Source organism: Pogona vitticeps, chromosome 1, assembly GCF_051106095.1.
Source record: "Pogona vitticeps strain Pit_001003342236 chromosome 1, PviZW2.1, whole genome shotgun sequence".
NCBI lineage: Eukaryota > Metazoa > Chordata > Lepidosauria > Squamata > Agamidae > Pogona > Pogona vitticeps.
In genome coordinates, this window is record NC_135783.1 from 242,772,853 (window position 1) to 242,793,113 (window position 20,261).

Below are 20,261 nucleotides of genomic sequence, written 5' to 3' on the forward strand. Positions count from 1 at the left end.
ATACTAAGATGGTTACTTCTTCTAAAACTATCTTTCAGTAGTTACAACAGCCCTGTAAGGTAGGCTAATATTATTATAATTATCTTCCATATTTTGTAAGAAAGGAGAAGGAAGACCATTGGACTCACAGCACAGCTGAGATTAAAAACAGGCATCTTCTATTTGTAATCTAATAGGGCTCTTCTACATAGACTAGACACACTAGATGTAGACAAGGCCCAGGATCTCTGTGTTGGGCTTTTCCCAAGCTCATACCTGGAGACGACAGTGGACGAGATAGTTGGACAGTGTCACTGTCACTGAAGCTACCAAAATGAATTTGACCCAACTTCGGGAGGCAGTGGAAGACAGGAGGGCCTTGCAGGTTCTGGTCCATGGGGTCGCAAAGAGTCGGACACGACTAAACGACTAAACAACAACAACCTGGAGATCTACTTTTCTTCCACTCTTTCAGTGAAAAAGCTCCTTTGGACCCTAATGCCCAAACAAGAACTTTTATAGCTTAATGGTTGCAACAGATTAAACCCACCAAGAAACTGTCACTGCTTTAAGATCTCTCTGTTCTCCTTTTTTTCTTTCTGCAAGCTTGCTGCACCAGAGGCAACCCTTCTCCAGCAGGTGGAAGCATACTCCAAACCTTCCCGTTGTAGCCCCTGGACCGATTGCCAGAGCAGCAGGATGGGAGTTTGATAATATTATTCTTGCTCTTGTTTTATTTTATGAACGTGTTTACTGCTCTCCATCAACTGCTCCCAAGGTGGTTTCCCCAGCCATTCTGTGCTACTGAGAGAGCTGTGCATTCCTTCTGTCTTCTCCATTTCCAACAGCCTGCTATTGCAAAGCATCTGGCAAAAACGCTCTTCAAAGGCAACTCTCCTGATTCCTGTTATTTTAGCCCTGGGTTCTGAAGGCATAACACTTCTGTTCCCCCCCTTCCCCTCCAAACCTTGAGCAACTCTAGCTGTGTCTGTATCTCTGCTTCCACCAGCCTTTCTCGAATACTCCTCCCTCCATTTTCTTTCCTCTCTTTCTTCCACTGTGGTTACATCAACATCTAACTCCAAAACTGTCCTGCCTCCCTCAGCCCAAACAAGCACCATTGATGGATTTTACCTCCTCCCTTTAGTTCTTTACCATTTATATTTCTGCTCTGTCTCTCCACCATAAAACTCTAGCATGGTACATGGTTATTATCTCTCATCCATTCTGCCCTCACAACACCCCTGTGAGGAAGCGTAGGCTGAGAGTGACCAAGAACACTCGAGGAGGTTCATGCCTGACTGCAGAGTTGAACTCAGATCTGTCCAGTTGCAGTTCAACAGTTTAGTTTCCTCTCTTCTCCTTCCTCAATATGGATCCATTTCTTTCTTTCTTTCTTTCTTTCTTTCTTTCTTTCTTTCTTTCTTTCTTGGGGGACGTGGTGGCGCTGTGGGGGGATGTGGTGGCGCTGCGGGCTAAACTGCAGAAGCCTTTGTGTGCTGCAGGGTCAAAAGACCAGCAGTCGTAAGATCGAATCCATGCGACGGAGTGAGCTCCTGTTGCTTTGTCCCAGCTCCTCGCCAACCTAGTGGTTCGAAAGCATGTAAAATGCGAGTAGATAAATAGGTACCATCTCAGTGGGAAGGTAAACAGCGTTCCATGTCTAGTCGCGCTGGCCATGTGACCACGGAAACTCTCTTTGGACAAACGCTGGCTCTATGGCTTGGAAATGGGGATGAGCACCGCCCCGTAGAGTCGGACACAACTGACTAAAATGTCAAGGGGAACCTTAACCTTTACCTTCTTTCTTTCTTTCTTTCTTTCTTTCTTTCTTTCTTTCTTTCTTTCTTTCTTTCTTTCTTTCTTTCTTTCTTTCTTTCTTTCTTTCTTTCTTTCTTTCTTTCTTTCTTTCTTTCTTTCTTTCTTTCTTTCTTTCTTTCTTTCTTTCTCATTAAGCTTTCAGTCTTTATTCCCCATCCGGACAAATGGAACTCCATCACCATAAAGAAGTCAGTGCAGAAGCAGAGCCCAACTACAAGCTCTCTGCTTTGTACTCACTTCAGGATAAAGATTAAGATTCAGCTTTCCCAATAGCAAAGGCAGGCATGTTTGCAAGACTCTTGTGACTCTCTGAGGCAAGATGATCCTTTTGTCAGATAGATCTTTGGCCTCTTTCTGTCAACCATTTCTTCCTTTGCAAAGAAGGAATGGCTCTACCTTATATAAGTGTGAGATGAGGTAAGGATTTGGCTGCCTTTTGATCTTGAAAGCAGGTGTTCATTTCTCACAGAGCTCTCCAGTTTGTCCAGTGCCCCCCCCCACAACCCAAAGAAGCCCTTGCCAGATGATATTCCAAGTGCAGAGCTTGGCGAAATTGCCTTTTTGGACTACAGCTCCCAGGCTTCCAGCTGGCTAGGGCGTGTTCCAGGAGCTGTAGCCTGAAACAGTAATATTTCTAATCTGTGTCCAGGTGTCCGTAGGCATAAATTGTTCAGGAACAGGAAACAAAGAGAGAAACCTAAAAGGTCCCTGCCCCTTACTACAAATTTGGAAAGCGCCATCCTCCTGTGTCTATCTTTGCCGTAGAGAAGCTAGAGAAGCCGAGTCACCCCAGGCATACGCTCTCCGCCTCTCAGCTTGGTTCAAGGAATGTGACATATCAGACAGCAGCTGCTACGACTTGGGAGGAGGAGGAGGAGGAGGAGGAAAAACTGCACAGGGGTTGGAGACTCATTTATCCTGGGCTCCAGAAAGTTGGGGAAAGAGGATTATGTGGCATGAGAAATCCGGATTCTCTTTAGAAATAGCAAAGATTTTTGGAGCTGTAGGTTTGGGGACTCGGTGATGAGCAAGGCGGGAGGGCCCAGCCCTTTTGCAAATAGCCTGGCTCCCCGCCTTGATGGGCTGGGAGGGGCTGCCTGCAACCTGAGACCAGCCTAAAAATAACCCCCTTGCCTGGCAGAGAAATGACCTTCTGGGAGCTTGTCCGGCTTGGGTGGGCAGGTACCTGGAGCCACGTCAGTGCCCCCTGGCAGGTACCCAGCAGCTGGAGGGGTCACAGCGACAGAGAAAGAGAGGGTGAACATCTAGCGGGGAGACGGCGGCTGGGGGGCTCAGCTGGGCCTCGGCTGGCTGGTGGGATCAGAGAGTCCTAGGAGAGGGGCTGTGATGGACTAGAACTGCAACTAAAGGCTGTACTAGAAGTACGTTAAGAATCGTCAGGTCCCTGAGCCATGCAGAAGTCCCAGGGACAGAACACCCACAGCTGGGCCACCGAAGAGGCTGGAGGAACAGGAGGACGGGGGCCGGCGAGAGCCCCCCCAAGCCCGGCCATCCCTCCCAAGAGAGCCAAGGTCACAGCCGAGCAGGGAGGCCCAGCAGCCCCAGTCTTTCTGCAGGAGCTGCAAGAGACATCCGTCAGCATCGGCCAGGACATCCTGCTGAGGGTGGCCGTGACCGGCAACCCCCAGCCCCACCTGAGCTGGTACAAGGAGAAGGTCCTGGTTTCCCCCACCCAGGAGAAGAGCAAGGAGGAGGGGAAGGCAGAGAACGAGGAGGAATATGGCTGCCTCCAGATCCGCAACAGCAAGGCAGGCGATGCAGGGACCTACAGGTGTGTGGCCAAGAACAAGCACGGAGAGGCGACCAGCAGTGCCACCGTAACAATCGCAGACATGGCAGGTACGGATCACGTGGGGAGCAAGGGCTGGGCAGAGGGCAGTGAGCAAGCCGTCGGCACATGCTGGGGCTCGGCCGGGTTAGCACAGTTTCTGGACCTGGAATTTGCAACTAGGCTCCAGAGAGGAACAGGATCGGCAGTTCTTCCCAGATATGGGTGCCGTAGGGGTTTGGATCTGAAAGCCAAGGTTCTGCTCTGGATGGAGGCCTTTTTTGTAGGGCTAGGATGGAGCCCTGGAAATGGAAGACGGATAACAGAATGCCTTTGACTATGTGCAGAGTTTATTTCTCTGACCAGTGAATAAACATCACCTGTTTTTAATACCTCTAGGGTTAGAGGATGAGAGTCCTGAGTCATAGATTATTGGTTCCCTGGCTGGGCTTGAGCCCCTGTAGCTCTTCCCTTTTAGACACTAATCACTGGCATGAAAGAGCTCTTTGCCATGGATAAAGGCACAGCGGACGAGCCAGGGAGGTTTCAGCAGCAGACTGTTTGAAGACCTGAGGTCAAGCAAAGATGCGGTCCCTGAAAGGAGTGCTTTTATGTTGAGGTTATGGCAGAAAACAAATGGTAAAACCTAAGTATCCATCAGCACTGCGGCCTAATCTGGAAACTGTGCTCTCACTCCTCCTATTTTCTAATTCCTAGGGTGTCATTTAACACCCAAAAAAAAAAAGTGCCTCAAAACATATGCAGACTGACATGCCATTATACTGAATCACTACAGCTTTTTCTCTTCTCCGATAGCTAGGACAAGGGCAAAGGGCTTCCAAGCAGATTTATACCCAGGGCCAGGGCTGAATTCTGAAATTAGGCATTGCTCTTGTGCGTCCTCTAAGAAAATGCAGCAGAAGGGTTAACTGTGCAGTATAAAATAGCACTGAAAACAATGCTTTGCTGCAACAGGAACCCAACAGATCTGAAGGGTGCTAGCCAGGCAGGCACATCCTATCCACTTTCCGCATGAGCACAGCCATATGTTATAGTTGAAAGCAGAGTCTTTTCAGGAAATTTGAACACCTCACACAGCCACGTAGGTTGCCTTTTGCACCATCGGCTTAATCATTCTCCCTTCCTTCATCCTGCAGACTCAATATGATTGCAGATGCTTCAGCTTTCTGTTGAACACAAGATGGTGGTTGCCCCTAAACAACAGCTCATCAGTAAGATGGAAACAGGCCATAGGTTAGGATCGTCTAATGTCCTCGTATAGCTCAGACACCCCATTTTTATGCCTTTCTGCTCAACTGCAGAGCTAAAATTGAGTCACTAGGTTCAAACAAAGAGAGGTCTCCTGTTCCTTCAAGAGATAAATGGAAGGAAATATATCATCAGATGTAGCTCACTCTCTTCTTTGGCTTCAGGTCAAAAGAAACCATTTGTGATGAGACAATCCTGTTTTCCAAACAGAAAAATATTTTCAAATTTGAAACCCTGTTATGTTTTGTTGGAGAGGCCACTGCCATCATTGCAAGCTTGGTCTGCCTCATTTTCCCCCCAGGGAAAAGAAAACAACCCACATGTTGAATATGGAATTTGGTGTCACCTCCAGTTTACGGTGTGTTTTTTAGCATAATCCAGTCAACCAGAGACTGTCATAGTGGCTCTTACTGTTTAGGAATGACACACATAACTCTTTTAGCAAAGACGTGAAGTATTGCAAGCTGGAAAGATACAAATAGATCTGAGGGGTGGACAACTGCAAGCCATTCCTAATCAGAGTTTTTTGGGGGGCTATTTTAATGGGAGCCTTGCAAATCTACTCCCTGAGCCACACAAAGTGTTTCCAGAGGAGCCTGTGAGGCAGCTGAGTGGTTCTCAACTTCTGGTTGTCTTATTCTGAAACTGCCTCTGCTGGGAGGCCAAAAATTGAGAACCACCAATCTACTCTGTCTGAGGAAGTGGACTAGTCCACAAAAGCTCACATCAAAATATAGCAGATTGTCTTTAAGGTGCCACAATGTTTATGTCTTCTTTCTTCCTTTCTAAATTTCTTTTCTTTTGGTCTGATATACCATTCTATCCTGTCCTCCAAATATCTCTGAGAGTTTAGAACACATAAACTTCATATATATACACCCTCAATCTGTATCATTAGGACTTGTGAAAGCTGAGCAGGAAGAGAAATCTGTTCTTTCTAGCCTTTCTGGGAGAGAGCTGAGAAGACTGGCATCAGCCCCCAGCACCTGTCACGGCCCAAATACCCTAGCACGACTCAGAGGGACTGCCACCCATACCTCTTCTGCCCTCCCATCCATCTAACCTGGATTTTTCAGGGCAGTAGCAACACAATCTGAGAAGTAGCTGGCCATATGAACTGGAGCATCTCACTTGAAGGCACTGTAGAAAGTTTAAAGTTTCAGACAGCTTCTCAAACCCAAAAAGTCCTCCTGCCCAGTAGTCCATAGATGACCAGCAAATAACTACACAATAATAGCCACTTTACCATGGGGAGCACGTACCCTGTTTCCCTGAAAATAAGATCTAACCTGAAAATAAGCCCTAATATGATTTTTCAGGATGGTCGTAATATAAGCCCTACCCCCAAAATAAGCCCCAGTTGAGTGAAACCCTGGCTTCCACCATCGTGCAGCAACCCGAAGAAGATGACATGACTGTATTTGGATGAATGTAGATTGCCATACATGAAAAAATAAGACATCCCCTGAAAATAAGACCTAATGCGTTTTGGGGAGCAAAAATTAATATAAGACCCTGTCTTATTTCGGGGGAAATAGGGTAAGGGCAGAATAACGGAGGGGCAAAAATTTTGTCATCCAGCCCTGAAAGATTTAGTTCCACAGATACCAGCACCAGAGAAGCACAGACAAAACTATTAACATTTAGTCCTCTTCTTGTGATACAGAAAGAAACATCCCCTCCATAAGCAAACATTTAATGTAACATATAAGGGGGAAGGAATCGTGAGGTTTACGCCTTTAGATGGAGTGTTCGACTTGTTTCTTACTTTGTATGCATAGTGAAGGGGGGCATGGAGCCATTTCTTTCATCACATCAGGAGAGATTTGTGGGCTATGCAACCATATGGACCAGCCCACAGAGTTGCTGTTGTTCTCAGTTCCCAATAATATATTCAGGATTGTTTAGGCATTAAAAACACCCTGGTTTTAATCCTGTGATGTGAAGTAATAAAAGAATTGACTGCTACAAATATAAGAGTCGAGTAGCTGCTTAAATATCAAGTGGAAACAAGGTAAGCATGTGCAATTAGAACACTGGAGGACATTAAAATATATACTTCCTACTCATCGTTTTTCTTCAGTCATTGGGACCCTGAATGTGTTATGCAGTGAACAAAGGAATGCCTTTTGTTGTTGTTGTAAGGTTGACTATGAAGCTGATGTGGAGAACCTTCAGATCTCAATGGTCTACTGCTCCCATTTTTTAATCACTAGCCAGGGGGACTAGCGTTGATGAGGACTGGAGTTCAGCAGCAACTGGAGGTTCTGAGGTTCCCGAGCTTTGCTACAATAATGTTTGCTTTTAAAATACAGGATGGGGTGCAGATTATGGCCAATCTGCTGCCCCCAGAGGATAAAATAACTCAGATTTCTACATCACGTGGCACTGATATTTTTTTTTTGGTGTTACTGTCCCATTTATTAATTAGCAACTATGCAAACTGAGATCAAACTAACTCATGGTGAGCAGGTTGCTTGCCATCTGTTTCACTTTGGCTGTGACTACACTGGCAATTGCCCTGACTCAGTTTTGCTGTGGCTTGATTCATTTCTATTCAGATTAAGTGATCACAGAGAGACTATGGATTGTTTTGGTGCCGTTGATCCCACCCTCTGCCAATCTGGGTTCTCCTTTTATGGTTCATCACACTGGTGGGCTGTTCAAAGTGTTGCACAGTGATAGGGAAAGGGACAGTTTTCCAGCATTTTCCACAAGGTACAAAAAGATACACACATAAATATACAATTTTTTTAAAATGACCATGTACCATACTCAGTATGTCATCAGAATAACACCCATAGTCACTCCCCCATCCCTTTGGAGAATGAAACAACAGATCACATGGGTGGAAATTTATTCAAATACTTCCTGCTTGGAAAAAAGTAGAAGCCCCCAGTGGCTGAGGGGAAAAAACTCTGTCACGGTGGAGCAAAAAAATCTGGACTGATTTGAATTGCCCTTTGCATCACGTGATCAGCAAAAATTGGCAAATTCATCCTTTTTACACCTGCAGCAAATCCTGCACTATTTGGCCATGTACCCATAGCCTCAAGCAGGCAAAAAGCTTTGAATTGGTTCACGTTATGCATCTGAAGAAGCCAGTACTTCCTGTGTACCTGGTGTCACACTGATTGATCTCCTCAGGGATCACAGGACTCTTTGCTTTTACAAATCATACAAGATTTTAACTGTTCCTGTGAGATAGGCTGCACAATCCCTGTTACCTCATTTCTTTATTCCATAAAAGAAGTGTTGCACTGAGAGAAAGAATTTGTAAGTGCAGAAGTTGGCAGCAGGACTTTTTCATCTTATTTGGTGAAGAGGTATTTCTGCAACACTGATAGTAGTGCAGTCTAGTCATATTTTTTCCCCATATCAAGAACCCCATTCAGCTGTTTTCCTTTGCAGAGACTGAAAAAAGTCACTCTTCTGGACTGGAATTCCAGAATTTCTCTAGCCAGCATGGTCAGTGGCTGTATTGAGTGGCTGTTCTGGAACTTGTCATCCCCAAAAGTAACTTTTTCAAGTTCTGCTTTTGTATATGGAAAATGAAGTATTGGGGAACAGCCAATCCAGGGCACATGCCTGATGTTCTCCATAGGAATAGCCACATCTTCTGGACTCCCTTGGGTTGGCACAGATCTGCACAGAGAAAGCTCCATGTGATCAAATACAATATTCTGCACAGCTAGAGTTCTAGTGTTGGGGAAACCTTCATGTGAAAAGCTGTTTTCCCTATGCAGATGTTGAGGGCCATCACAGGAGATGCAAGGACCATGGGCGATGCCCATCCATTAGTTAGAGCCACCAAATAGGGTGATGACCCAAGGCAAAATTCAAGCCATGAAACCCAGGCTCATGCTCACAATTGGAAATGCTGCTTTTTGGATTATGGCTCCTAAATCCCTCAGCCTACTAGGGCAAGTCTAAGAGTCCGAAAGAGTAATGTTTCCGTTTCGCTCACACTCTTTTTGTCACTATACTATACCACATTCCTTCTCTTTACCAAGGCCAACCTCTTTTTTTTAAAAAAATCATTTTCTATTAGGTAAGGGAAGATTACAGGGAAGGGGATTTGGATCAGGGTATTGGGATAAATAAAGACAGAATGTGATAGAGAACAGTATATGTCATTATCACATTTGTCAATATGTTTTCTTACTAAGTTTAGTTCACACTTTTATCATTTAAAAGATCTTTAAAATCTAAAATTATATCTTATATTTTCTTTCTCATAATTTTAACCCATTCATGTTCTCATCTCTCATCCAATTACAGAAAGGTTCCCACTTTTTTCTAGCCTCAGCAACTTCTTTGTCTTTTGTTGTTTAGTCGTTAAGTCGTGTCCGACTCTTCGTGACCCCATGGACCAGAGCATGCCAGGCCCTCCTGTCTTCCACTGCCTCCCGGAGTTGGGTCAAATTCATGTTGGTCGCTTCGATGACACTGTCCAACCATCTCGTCCTCTGTCATCCCCTTCTCCTCTTGCCTTCACACTTTCCCAACATCAGGGTCTTTTATAGCTTCTCTGAATTACTCAAGCTCCTTCGCCACGACAAGGCAGTGATCCATGAAGGGGTGTCTTTTAATACTTCAGTTAAAATATCCATCTCTGCTGCTTCAATTTTTTTTTCCTAACCTGGGTTGTTGGCGTCTTCACTTTTCCCCCCAGTATTTGGCATAAAAAATTCTTGCTGCTGTAGTTACATGTATGAGCAAATAACTTTTTTCTTTTTCTATCGAATCTGGTATTAAATTCAACAAAAACAGTTCAGGTTCATATGGAATTATAGAGGATCCCAGGGCAATCTCTTGACAGGATTCTCACGGAACCCACCCGTTTTGTTCTTTGCTATGTATCCTCAGCCGCTTCCTGCCCCTTTGCTGGTTCCCTCCTTTCTTTCCCTAGCACAGCATTCTCTCTAACCCTTCTTTTGGCAGCCACCACCAGCACTCTTGTTCTGCTGCCCTTCGCCGTCCTCCAAAGACTTTCTCACTGCCTGCTCCTTTGCCAAGGATTCACCTGGCCTTTTTCATTTCTCTCTCCCTTCTGACTCGGTGCCCAGCATTTTCATCAACATTCTGCAGTACCATCCTAGATGCTCTCACAAACCCTGTGAGAACATCTAGTCCTGGGCCTAGCCCTGCTAACCTTCACTTGTACTGATTGACTTCAGGGTTGATTAGTTTGAAAAGGGTGTCAGAAGGTGGCAGCCATGTGGGCATAGATCTTCCTTCAGCTCTGGAACAAGGGGCTCATGCCCAGTGGCCTTGTACATGGAATGTGTGGCCTGCCTATTCTGCAGCAGCAGAGAGGAAAGGGGTAGTGGTGGCATTGCTGCCAAGGCTCATGGTTTCCGTGCTGAGATTTTTCAGCTATCAGCAGCTGGAGAGGAAATTTTGGGAACACTGCAGGTAATTTGCCTATCTCAAGGGGCTCTCTACTCAGAAAGGAGAAATATGCAATCAAACAGCTGCCAAGCTGTGGACAAAAGCCAGAAACAATAAACCCTTCAGGTATTTGCTTGCTGTAAGTAAAGGGTCAAAAATGCAGTGCTTAAACATACACCCAAACATTGCTGACTAGCAGTTTTGAAAGTACAGATGAATGGAAACTGGGATGAAGCATAGGAAGGGGAAAAAAACAGGGTTGTGAACTGGAATTACTGCCAAATTCTTATTTGGAAACAGAGCCTATATCTCTTTAAATGCTCCAAGGCACCAGCAGAGGATGCACCTGCATTGCCTCCGACCCTCCACCTCTACCACTCCATTCACATAATCTTCTTTCCCCACCCCACTTGATGTGGTACAAACTTAGGGCCGGAATAATTTTAACTCAGAAGTTCCATGACCAGAAATCTCTGGATCAGGTCCAATGCAGTTTTGAGGGGCATCTGCCTGCTTATTTGTCTATTCATCCATCCATCTATCTAATCAGAATGAAAATAATCTGACAGGATTAGTGGTGTTAAAGGTCAGGGTTTAATTGTTAAAATCACAGCTTTTCCCTCCCTGTTTCCCTGAGATGATGGCCATCCATCCAAACTATGTCCACAGTTGGGCCAGGTGAATGTGTCTTTCTCCTACTCTCTCTAGAGTTGATAGCAGTTTAAGGGATAGCATTTACTTCTGGGGAACAGTAAAAAGGAGGTTAAATATTCCTGCTTTTGCTCCCATCAAATCCAGAACCCCACTTGTGGCTGCCTTTGTCCAAAAAATGGACAAAATGTGCCTGCTGCCCAGATACTGCTGGCCTATGGTTTCCACCAGCCTTACACAGCATAACCTATAGTGGAATTACTTCAGCAACACTGGGGGGGGGGGGTAGGAGATGGTGAAGCAAAGATCAAACGTTTCCTCTTGCTGTTTTAAAAGGGGAAGAGGTTGGAGAGGCAACTATACATCTCCTATGTCATGGTTTATAATGGCCTTTAGAGTCCTTGTTAAAGATGGCAAGGGCAGTGCAGATATGTTGTGAGAGATGCAGTGACATATGAGTGTCGTGCGAATTAGGGCAAGGTCCCTTGCTGGCACCCTGCTCTTTTATTGTTATTTGTAGAAGAGCCAAATTCCAGAAATGCAGCTTCCATGATAAAGTAAACTTGCCAAAAACCCCTTGTTTATACAGCTCTTACAGGGCAGAAGTCCAGTCTTCTTTTGCATCTGGCTAACTGGATAGCTCTGTGATTCAGGTATTTGGCTGCAGAGCCAGAGGTTGGAAGTTTGATTCCCCTACTGTGCCTCTTGTGGGTACGGCCACTCTTGTGTGGCCTTGGGCAAGCTGCACGGTCCCAGGGTGCCCCCAGAAGAAGGGAATAATAGATCACTTCTGTACTTAGAAAATCTTGAAAAGGGTCACCATAAGTTAGAATTGATGGCACACAATTATTAACCTATTGGTCAGAGACAAGAAGAAAAGGCCTGGGTACCACAGAGGAAGAAAGAGTTCTGTTTGGTGAGGATCTGTCCTTATGTTCTAGAGCAGAGGGAGTATCTAGATCTAAACAGCTTCAGGCCAAGACTTTTGCCAGATAGATGACAGGATCATATGCATTAAAAAATATTAGATTAGGCATCCTTCAGTCTCAAGAGTCTATGGTAATGTGCTCTGAATAGAGGACTTGGAACAGCATCTAGTGTGGCTGAGAAGGCCAATTCGAGAGTGACAATCCCTTCCACACTGAAGACAAATACAATAAGTCCCCTGTCCAGCTCCCTGATTTTGCTGCTTTCGGGACTGCCTCTTTGCCTCGGCCTGCTGGACAAGGGTCTCTTCAAAATGCAAGAGGCCGTGATGCACCGCCAGCCTCCAGGCTGAACTCTCAGATGTCAAGGTTTCCCCATCTATTGAGATCCATTCCTAAGGCCTTCAGATCCCGCTTGCAGATATCCTTGTATCACAGCTGTGATCTCCCTCTGGGGCGATTTCCCTGCACTAATTCTCCATACAGGAGATCTTTTGGAATCCGACCATCAGCCATTCTCATGACATGCCCGAGCCATCGTAGACGTCGCTGTTTCAGTAATGTATACATGCTAAAAATTCCAGCTCATTCTAGGACTACTCTATTTGGAGCTTTGTCCTGCCAGGTGATACCAAAAATGCGTCGGAGACAACACGCGTCGAACCTGTTCATCTTCCTCTTCTGCCATGCACAAAGGGTCCAGGACTCACTGCAGTACAGGAGTGTACTCAGGACACAGGGTCTATAGACCTGGATCGTGATATATGCTGTCAGTTTCTTATTAAGCCATACTCTCTTTGTGAGTCTAGAGAACATGGTAGCTGCTTTGCCAATGTGTTTATCCAGCTCGACATCTAGGTAGAGAGTGTCAGAGATCATTGAGCCAAGGTACACAAAGTCATGAACAACTTCCAATTCTTGTGTGGAGATGGTAATACAGGGAGGTGAATTCATGCCCTGGCCCATGACTTGTGTTTTCTTCAGGCTGATTTAGTCCAAAGTCTTGGCAGGCCTTGCTAAACTGATTCATGAGTTACTGGAGGTCTTCAGCAGAGTGGGCAACAACAGCTGCATCATCGGCAAAAAGGAAGTCCCACATGCATTTCAGCTGGACTTTGGTCTTCACTCTCAGTCTAGAGAGATTAAAGTGCTTTCCATCTGATCTAGTACGAGACAGACACTTTCTGTTGCAGTTCCAAAGATGTGCTTCAGCATGACAACAAAAAAGATCCCAAATAGGGTTGGTGCAAGGTCACAGCTCTGTTTCACTCCACTTCGGATGTCAAAGGGATCTGATGTTGAGCCATCAAAAACTACAGTGCCTTTCATTCCCTCATGGAAGGACCTGATGATGTTAAGGAGTCGAGGTGGACATTCAATCTTGGGAAGTATTTTAAAAAGGCCGTCCCTGCTAACCAAATCAAAGGCCTTTGTAAGATCTATGAAGGCCACAAAGAATGGCTGTCATTGTTCCCTACATTTCTTCTGCAACTATCTGAGAGAAAATATCATGTCAATGGTGGATCTATTAGCTTGAAATCCACACTGTGATTATGGATATACTCTGTCTGCAAGCACCTGGAGTCTCTTCAGCACAACACGGGAAGCTGCTTCCCTACAATGCTGAGAAGAGAGATGCCATGGTAGTTATTGCAGTCACTCCTGTCTCCTTTGTTCTTATACAATGTGACAATGTTTGCATCCTTCATGTCCTGTAGTACTCTGCCTTCCCTCCAGCAAAGACGAAATATTTCATACAGCTCGGTGTTGATCATCTCTTTACAGCACTTCAGCAGGGATGTTCTCCTTCCCAGGTGCCTTGCCAAAGGTTAGGGAATCCAAGGCCACTTTTATTTCTGCTAAAGTTGGTTTGCTATCCAACACTTCCAAGACAGGCAGGCACTCGGTGTTATTTAATGCCTCTTTGGTTACTGCATTCTCTCTAGAATATAGCTCAGAATAGTGGTGCACCCAGCATTCCATTTGCTGTGCTCCATCCTGGATGATCATACCTGTAGCAGACTTCAAGGGAGCAAATTCCTTCTGTATTGGATTTAAGCCTGCTTGATACTGTCATACATTCCCTTGATGTTACCTGTGTCCGCTGCTATCTGTATCTGAGAGCAGAGCTGAAGCCAATAATCGTTAGAACATCTCCTGGCAGCCTATTAGACTTTGCTATGACCAACTTGAAGAGCCTGCAAGTTGTACTCTCTAGGACAGGCTTTCTATGCTGCTAGAGCTCTCCTCTTATCCTCAATGACTGGCATTAACTCCTCTGAATGGGCTTTGAACCAGTCTGCCATCTTTTTGGTCTTCTTGCCAAATGTGGACAAGGTGGTGTTATAAACAGCATTCCTGAAATGTTCCCATTGTTCAGGTGCATTTGCATCAGCCGGGCCTGGAAGGGTTTCCTCAAGCGCTTGGACAAATTTCTCCACTTTTCCTTGATCACCAATCCTGTGATGTCAATACGTGGTCTTCCTTCCTTTTTCATGTGATACAATCTCTTTGTTCGCAGTTTTACTCTACTACACACCAGGGAGTGATCAGTATCGCAATCAGCACTCTGATAACTGTGTGTGATCGTAATACTAGGAAAGCTAGAACGTCTAGTGAGGATGAAATCGAGCTGATGCCAATGCTGGGATCTTGGATGCCTCCAGAAAATTCTGTGTTGAAGCTTCATGTTAAAGAACGTGTTGCTGACACAAAGACCATAATAACAACAAAACGCCAGCAAGCACTGACCATTTTCGTTCATCTTCCGATGCCAAAACGGCCTAGACAAGAGGCCAAAAATTGTGATCAGCACCAACTCTAGTGTTAAAGTCTCTGAGAATGAACAGCGGCTCTCTCACAGGAATTTTTTTGATAGTAGCTGCCAGATTGTTGTAGAATTTGTCTTTGACTTCTGTTGTAAACAACAGTGTTGGTCCATATGCACTAACGAGGATGACCGGTCCCACTGATGTGTAGAGCTGCAGAGACAGGATTCTTTCACTCCCCACAGTAGGTGGAACAATGGATCTCAGCTGAGTATTTCTGGCCGCAAATCCAACACCACATTCCCTATTCTCAATCAATGGTTTTCCCTGCCAGAAGAATGAGAATTTTTTTTCTTTGACAGATCCCATGTCTGGAAATCTCATCTCTTGTGGAGCAACAATGTCCATCTGCAGCCTACTCAGTTCATGTTGATGACAACTGTCTTGCACACATCGTCTATTTCCTGCAGTTTGTCAGAAAAGCCAGGGGTCATTGTCTGAACATTCCAGGTGCCCAACTTTAAGGCAGAAGTTTTGTTATGATTGTTGCATCGTGCAGGGTTATCGATCTGCTTGTCGGCTTACACCCTAAACCCCACGCACCCCATGAAGTTAACAGACCGTGGCGAGGCAGCACCTTACTGCCTGGGGACTGCCCATCTTAAGGCAGGCGGTAGCTACCTAGTGAGATGCAATGACCTCTCCCACCATCGGAAGTAGCCCCTGGCATCATGCTCTATGCCAATTGGGCAAAGACTTATAACCGGTAACTGCTACTTCCCGTGTTGTTTCGACGCTGTATGCGAAGCTGAAGTGTCCTCTCCAGAACACGAAACCTGGGTAAAAGAATATAGAGGATAGGCTGTTACCCAAGCAGCAAGTCCCCCCTCTCCACTTCACTGAAATAGTTCAATGGAAAGGCAAGAGCCAATACAGTTCCAGTGATGTTGCAGGAGTTGCTAAAACAACACGAACTGCCTCCAGGACTCCGGCTCTGGATTTTGCCTTGAGGTTAACTCCTGAAGCCTTTTCCATCAGTGGATATAGCCACAAGGCAGTGGAGGTTTGAAATTGGAGTTTTCCTTCTCCTAAATGGGCTGCCTTCCAAGGTTGACGAGCCCCAACTACCCAAGGTGCTCCCTAATAGTGCAAAGATTAGAAACACAGGCCTCCAGCTGCGGGACCTTGTCTTCCAAGATGGCCACCAATGTACACTTAGAGGATTTCTACTAGTACCCAGGCACCTCGTTTGGCAAGAAACAAACATGCCACAGGTGTTACAATTGCAACAGATCCTGCACTCTCCATCTCAACTGATTGGTCAGTGAATTAAAAAGAGAGGAAGTGTGATCCTCCCCCTAAAACTTTCCTGTTCCCCCAGGTGTATGCACTCCTATTTGTCTTTCCTATTTACCAAGTTAGAGTATAAAAAAATAGAATCACGGTCCGCACTTCTGGTAGCACTTATTTAAAGCTAAAACCTCATCCCCCTCAGCCCATGTGGTCAGGGAGAACAAAGGTCAGACCAAACACACTCTTGCAAGCCTAAAAATCCACAAGTCTAGAAAAAAAAAACCACACTAAATAAAATGTCCTCCCAGACACAGCTTACCTTCTGCTTCTGCTTCCTCTGCAGGAAAAGGGCTTAAAGCTTCTGGTAGCACTTATTTAAGGCTAAAATCCCGCCCCCTCAGACCATGTGGTCAGGGAGAACAAAGGTCAGACCAAATGCACCCTTGCAAGCCTAAAAATCCACAAGCCTAGGAAAAAAATACCACACTAAATAAAATGTCCTCCCAGATACAGCTTACCTTCTGCCTCTACTTCCTCTGCAAGAAAAGGCGTTAAAAAAACACCCATCAAATTCATGCAGATAGAGAATCAAACAGTGTTATTAGCAAGGCTAATAAGCAAAATCTGTGTGCTATATGAAGTCTAAAATCTGTGAAAGAACTGAAAAGTTATGCAGAGACAGTACGGGTGGGTGACCAATCATTGTGGCTACGGGTGAGGGAACAGAAAACAGCATTAATGCTGCCAGGGTGAGTGGATGCCTGTGAGGCCTCCTATCAATGCAGCAGGTCCTCAAAATCTTTGTTTTGATTCCCCCACAGAGTCTATGTCCCCTCAGCCATACTCTTGATCTGAACTGCTAGCTGGAGCTTGGACAAGTTTAGTCCTGACTAAAACTCCCAGAATCCTCTTACTAGGACAGCCATTGCCTATGCTGTCTGGGGTGTTCTGAGAGTTACAGTTCAACAGCCCAAGCTCTGTTTCTAACCTGTTCTCTCTGCAACGATAAAAAAATGCAAAACACTAATGATGAAGTGGTGGGCGATCTTCAAGCTATTGAAAACTTGGCTGTGCTCCATGCTAGAAATTACTTTGCTTTGTTGTGCCATGGCACTCCCATAACGGTGCTCATTTCTAAGCAAAGACCGTGTCAAATGCTCATTGTAATTAACCCTAGAACACTAAACCACACTGACAATCCAGTCTAATCTGGTTCCGCTCAGGAATTCCATCTACGTATTGCTAACTGCCCCTTGTGTGTCTTTTTACAGAAAGCAGGCACCATGCAGTGTTTGGAAACTGCAGTTGCTGGAGACTTCTCCTCCACTGCAATCAGGCTGTTATCAGCTTCCTTATCAGTGAGAAACAACCGGATCTGTCCATACTAGATATCTAATGCCCAATTTTAAATCCCAGGCTTTCTCTGTCTCCATAAATAAGGTTGGGAAACAAATCTCAGGGCAAGTGCTGCAGAGGGGGAAGAATTGTTTTATTGTGCAAGCATTGTTACACCAGCCTCAGCATAATGTAGGCCCAGAGAAAAGAAAAAGCCCACGTGTCATGTGTGGAGTAGATAAGGCAGTGTTGGGATGTCCGCCTTAGGACAGAGGCTGCAGCTGACAACATTTTGCTACCTGACTGGCCACTGAAAAGGAATTCTCTTTCTCCCCCCCCCCCCCGGCTCTGACGTGTCATATTAACTGGTTTTAGCTGGATTTTACTCAGCTGATGGACTCATTTATTTAGATTCTTTTCATGTCCCTTTCCACATGCCTCTGGGCCTCAAAGGAGCAGCATCCCCTTGGAACGCTTGCCTGCTCCCTCACTGTGACATCACAGGTGCCGAAGCCGCAACAGCCCCTCTCTGAACAATGTGAGGACCTGCTCTCCCTTTCTTCCAGTCCTGAAACCTGAGGGAAAGGGATGCTGCTGACCTGGCCACCCTAAGTGCTACAACAATAGACCTGGCTGAAGGTCTGCATTGGTGGCAGTAGCGCCCTAAGCTCGGTTCTGTGGCTTTTGCTGAATTTTTTTAAAAAAACAGACAAACTTCCAGAAATATTGCCAAAAGAAAATTTAAAAAGTCTACTGGGAAGTGTGGGGAGTTTCTTTTACTTTAGTTTCCCACAAAAGCGCCTCATATGACAGAACTATGGAGTTCAGTAGATGTGTATCCAACAACACTGAACGTATGGGTGTCGCATGTGGAGATCAGGCTGGAGCACGTGGTTACATATGAGTGTGCTGGCATATGTGTCCTATATATATTTTTTTTTTTTGGTGTAAGACTATGATGATGTATGTGCACATGTTGGAAAAGGAAGGATTGTGGAAGAAGAGCTGTTGCAGCTCCTGCTATTTGCCAGTTAGGTTAGGGAGTGGAATTCTGTTATTAGATAGAACAACCTCTGCTCCAAAAGCCGTGATTCCTATTTCTAGGTGTATAAAGGCTACCATAGTCATCTGTTAGTGAGGTATGTGTACTTTGTGCATGCCTAGGAGTGTTCTCTTATTTATTATACCTTTGTTATATCAAACTATGGTAAACTTCGTGGGGCAAACTTCCTACTCGTTGCTGCATTGTTTTTGATCAAAGTTTGTTTTATTTTAGTCCCTGGAATTCTTTTATCTAACCCCCAGTGCCATAAACAGAGCCACTTGCCATGGGGACAGATTTCCTGCTGTTAGATTCTCATAATTCTTCCTGACACCTGCTGGACATTACCAGCTTCTTTTCTTTAATATAGTTCATAAGACTCATTCTGTGTTCCCAGCAGCTTCCCACTGATATCACATACAGAGTCATAAATCTTTCCTCCATGCTGTTTTTTTTTCATGAGTCAGCGTCACAAAGATGAAACTTTAGATCTCTACTAGCAAGAACTCTTCCAGATGGTGCATGTATTCTGTTTTAATATCCGGGTTATGCATTGATCTTATTGAAACTTTTCTCAACATCCACATGATGTTCCTCTTATCTTGCTTTGTACAGACATTTTTCCTGTGAATTTCTACACCATTCACTTTCTCAAAGGTCTGTGTTTGTTTGTTTTACCCTTAAACAGAGGCATAACCAGCTAATTTTGTAATCAATGCAAGAACATAAAACTGCATAAAATATTTTCCTAGTAATTATTTGAGTTAAAAGATAAATATGTAGTTTAAAAAAAACAAGGATAATAGTAACACAACATTTGTTTTAGTCATAAGAACATTAACAGGAGCTGTCGTAACTTATGATTTGAACAATATTAACCATTTCTATTTCAGACTTTCTCTGATGGTACTAAGCAACCACTATTTTGAAAAAACCTGAAGAGAGTAGGGGAACTAGCAAACAGAAGCATGAATATGCATTATACTGCTCCAAGGTTTTGGAAAATCAGGATAACTTTCCATGTGTAGAAAGTGATGATGGAGAGAGAATTTACCCATTCCACTTTTAAGTGTGGTGAGGGTACCTAGGAGGAAATCAATTGGAGATCAGACAGTGAGAAAGAATCTGATCATTCCAGAAAGGGTTGCTTTCCTAGGAGCGACATCCCAAGCCAGTGGTTCTTAACCTTGGGTTACTCAGGTGTTTTTGAACTGCAACTCCCAGAAACCCCAGCCAGCACAACTGGTGGTGAAGGCTTCTGGGAGTTGCAGTCCAAAAACACCGGAGTAACCCAAGGTTAAGAACCACTGTCCCAAGCAACCCTTTTGTCCATGTGGGAATTATTCCAAGCCAGCTCTCAAAAAGAGTAGCCCTGCCATTGGACCAGAAAGGTCTACTTTGAGTGTGGATTGACATTGGACTGGAACGCTGTTTCCCCATACGTTGTGTGATTGTTAGGAAATAGCTTGCACAGGACCGCACCAGAAGCAGTCCAAAATGGGAACTGTGTCCGCATCTGATTGTCCCCTTAGTAACTAATTTTTGCCAGCCCAACTGGCAGAGCAAGTGGCCCCCTACTAATCTCTTGGTTACAGAACCAAGACACCACAAAGGAGTGTTTCCCCTCAATTAAAAATCAGTAAGGAACTCACAAAGGAGAGGATCTGCTCTGCAGAAGCATGTTGGCTCTGGAACTGACAGATTAATGCTAGAATGCTCCCTCAATTGGTTGTATGACCAAAAAAACCAAAAGAAAACTAAATAAAAACGAAATGAAAGGCAATGGAGTATAGGAAGCAGTAAAAGGATGGGGAGACAAGATGAGGTTGTTACAGGAAAGGTCTGGAGACAGAGATGGCAACAACAGAAAAGAACCATATTCTGCCACAATAAAATTTGAAAGTAAGGATTGACACAGCCCTAATTTACTCATCTGATTGAAGTTGAGCAGGGTTAGATATGCAGAGATAGTATTGTTTGGAAAGTGCCTAAGT

The 20,261-nt window shown here is 44.8% G+C and overlaps 1 protein-coding gene across 4 annotated transcripts in view; it reads left to right on the top strand.

The window, feature by feature from the left end:
* Positions 1–3,002: 3,002 nt before the first annotated feature.
* SPEG (striated muscle enriched protein kinase) overlaps positions 3,003–20,261 on the top strand; it is a 150,211-nt gene continuing 132,952 nt past the window's right edge. For all 4 annotated transcript variants that reach the window (XM_020792170.3, XM_020792171.3, XM_072985337.2 and 1 more), the window contains exon 1: positions 3,003–3,660. In XM_020792170.3, the coding sequence (XP_020647829.3) occupies positions 3,213–3,660 (448 nt within the window). In that variant the 5' untranslated portion in view covers positions 3,003–3,212. The remainder of the gene's footprint in view (positions 3,661–20,261) is intronic.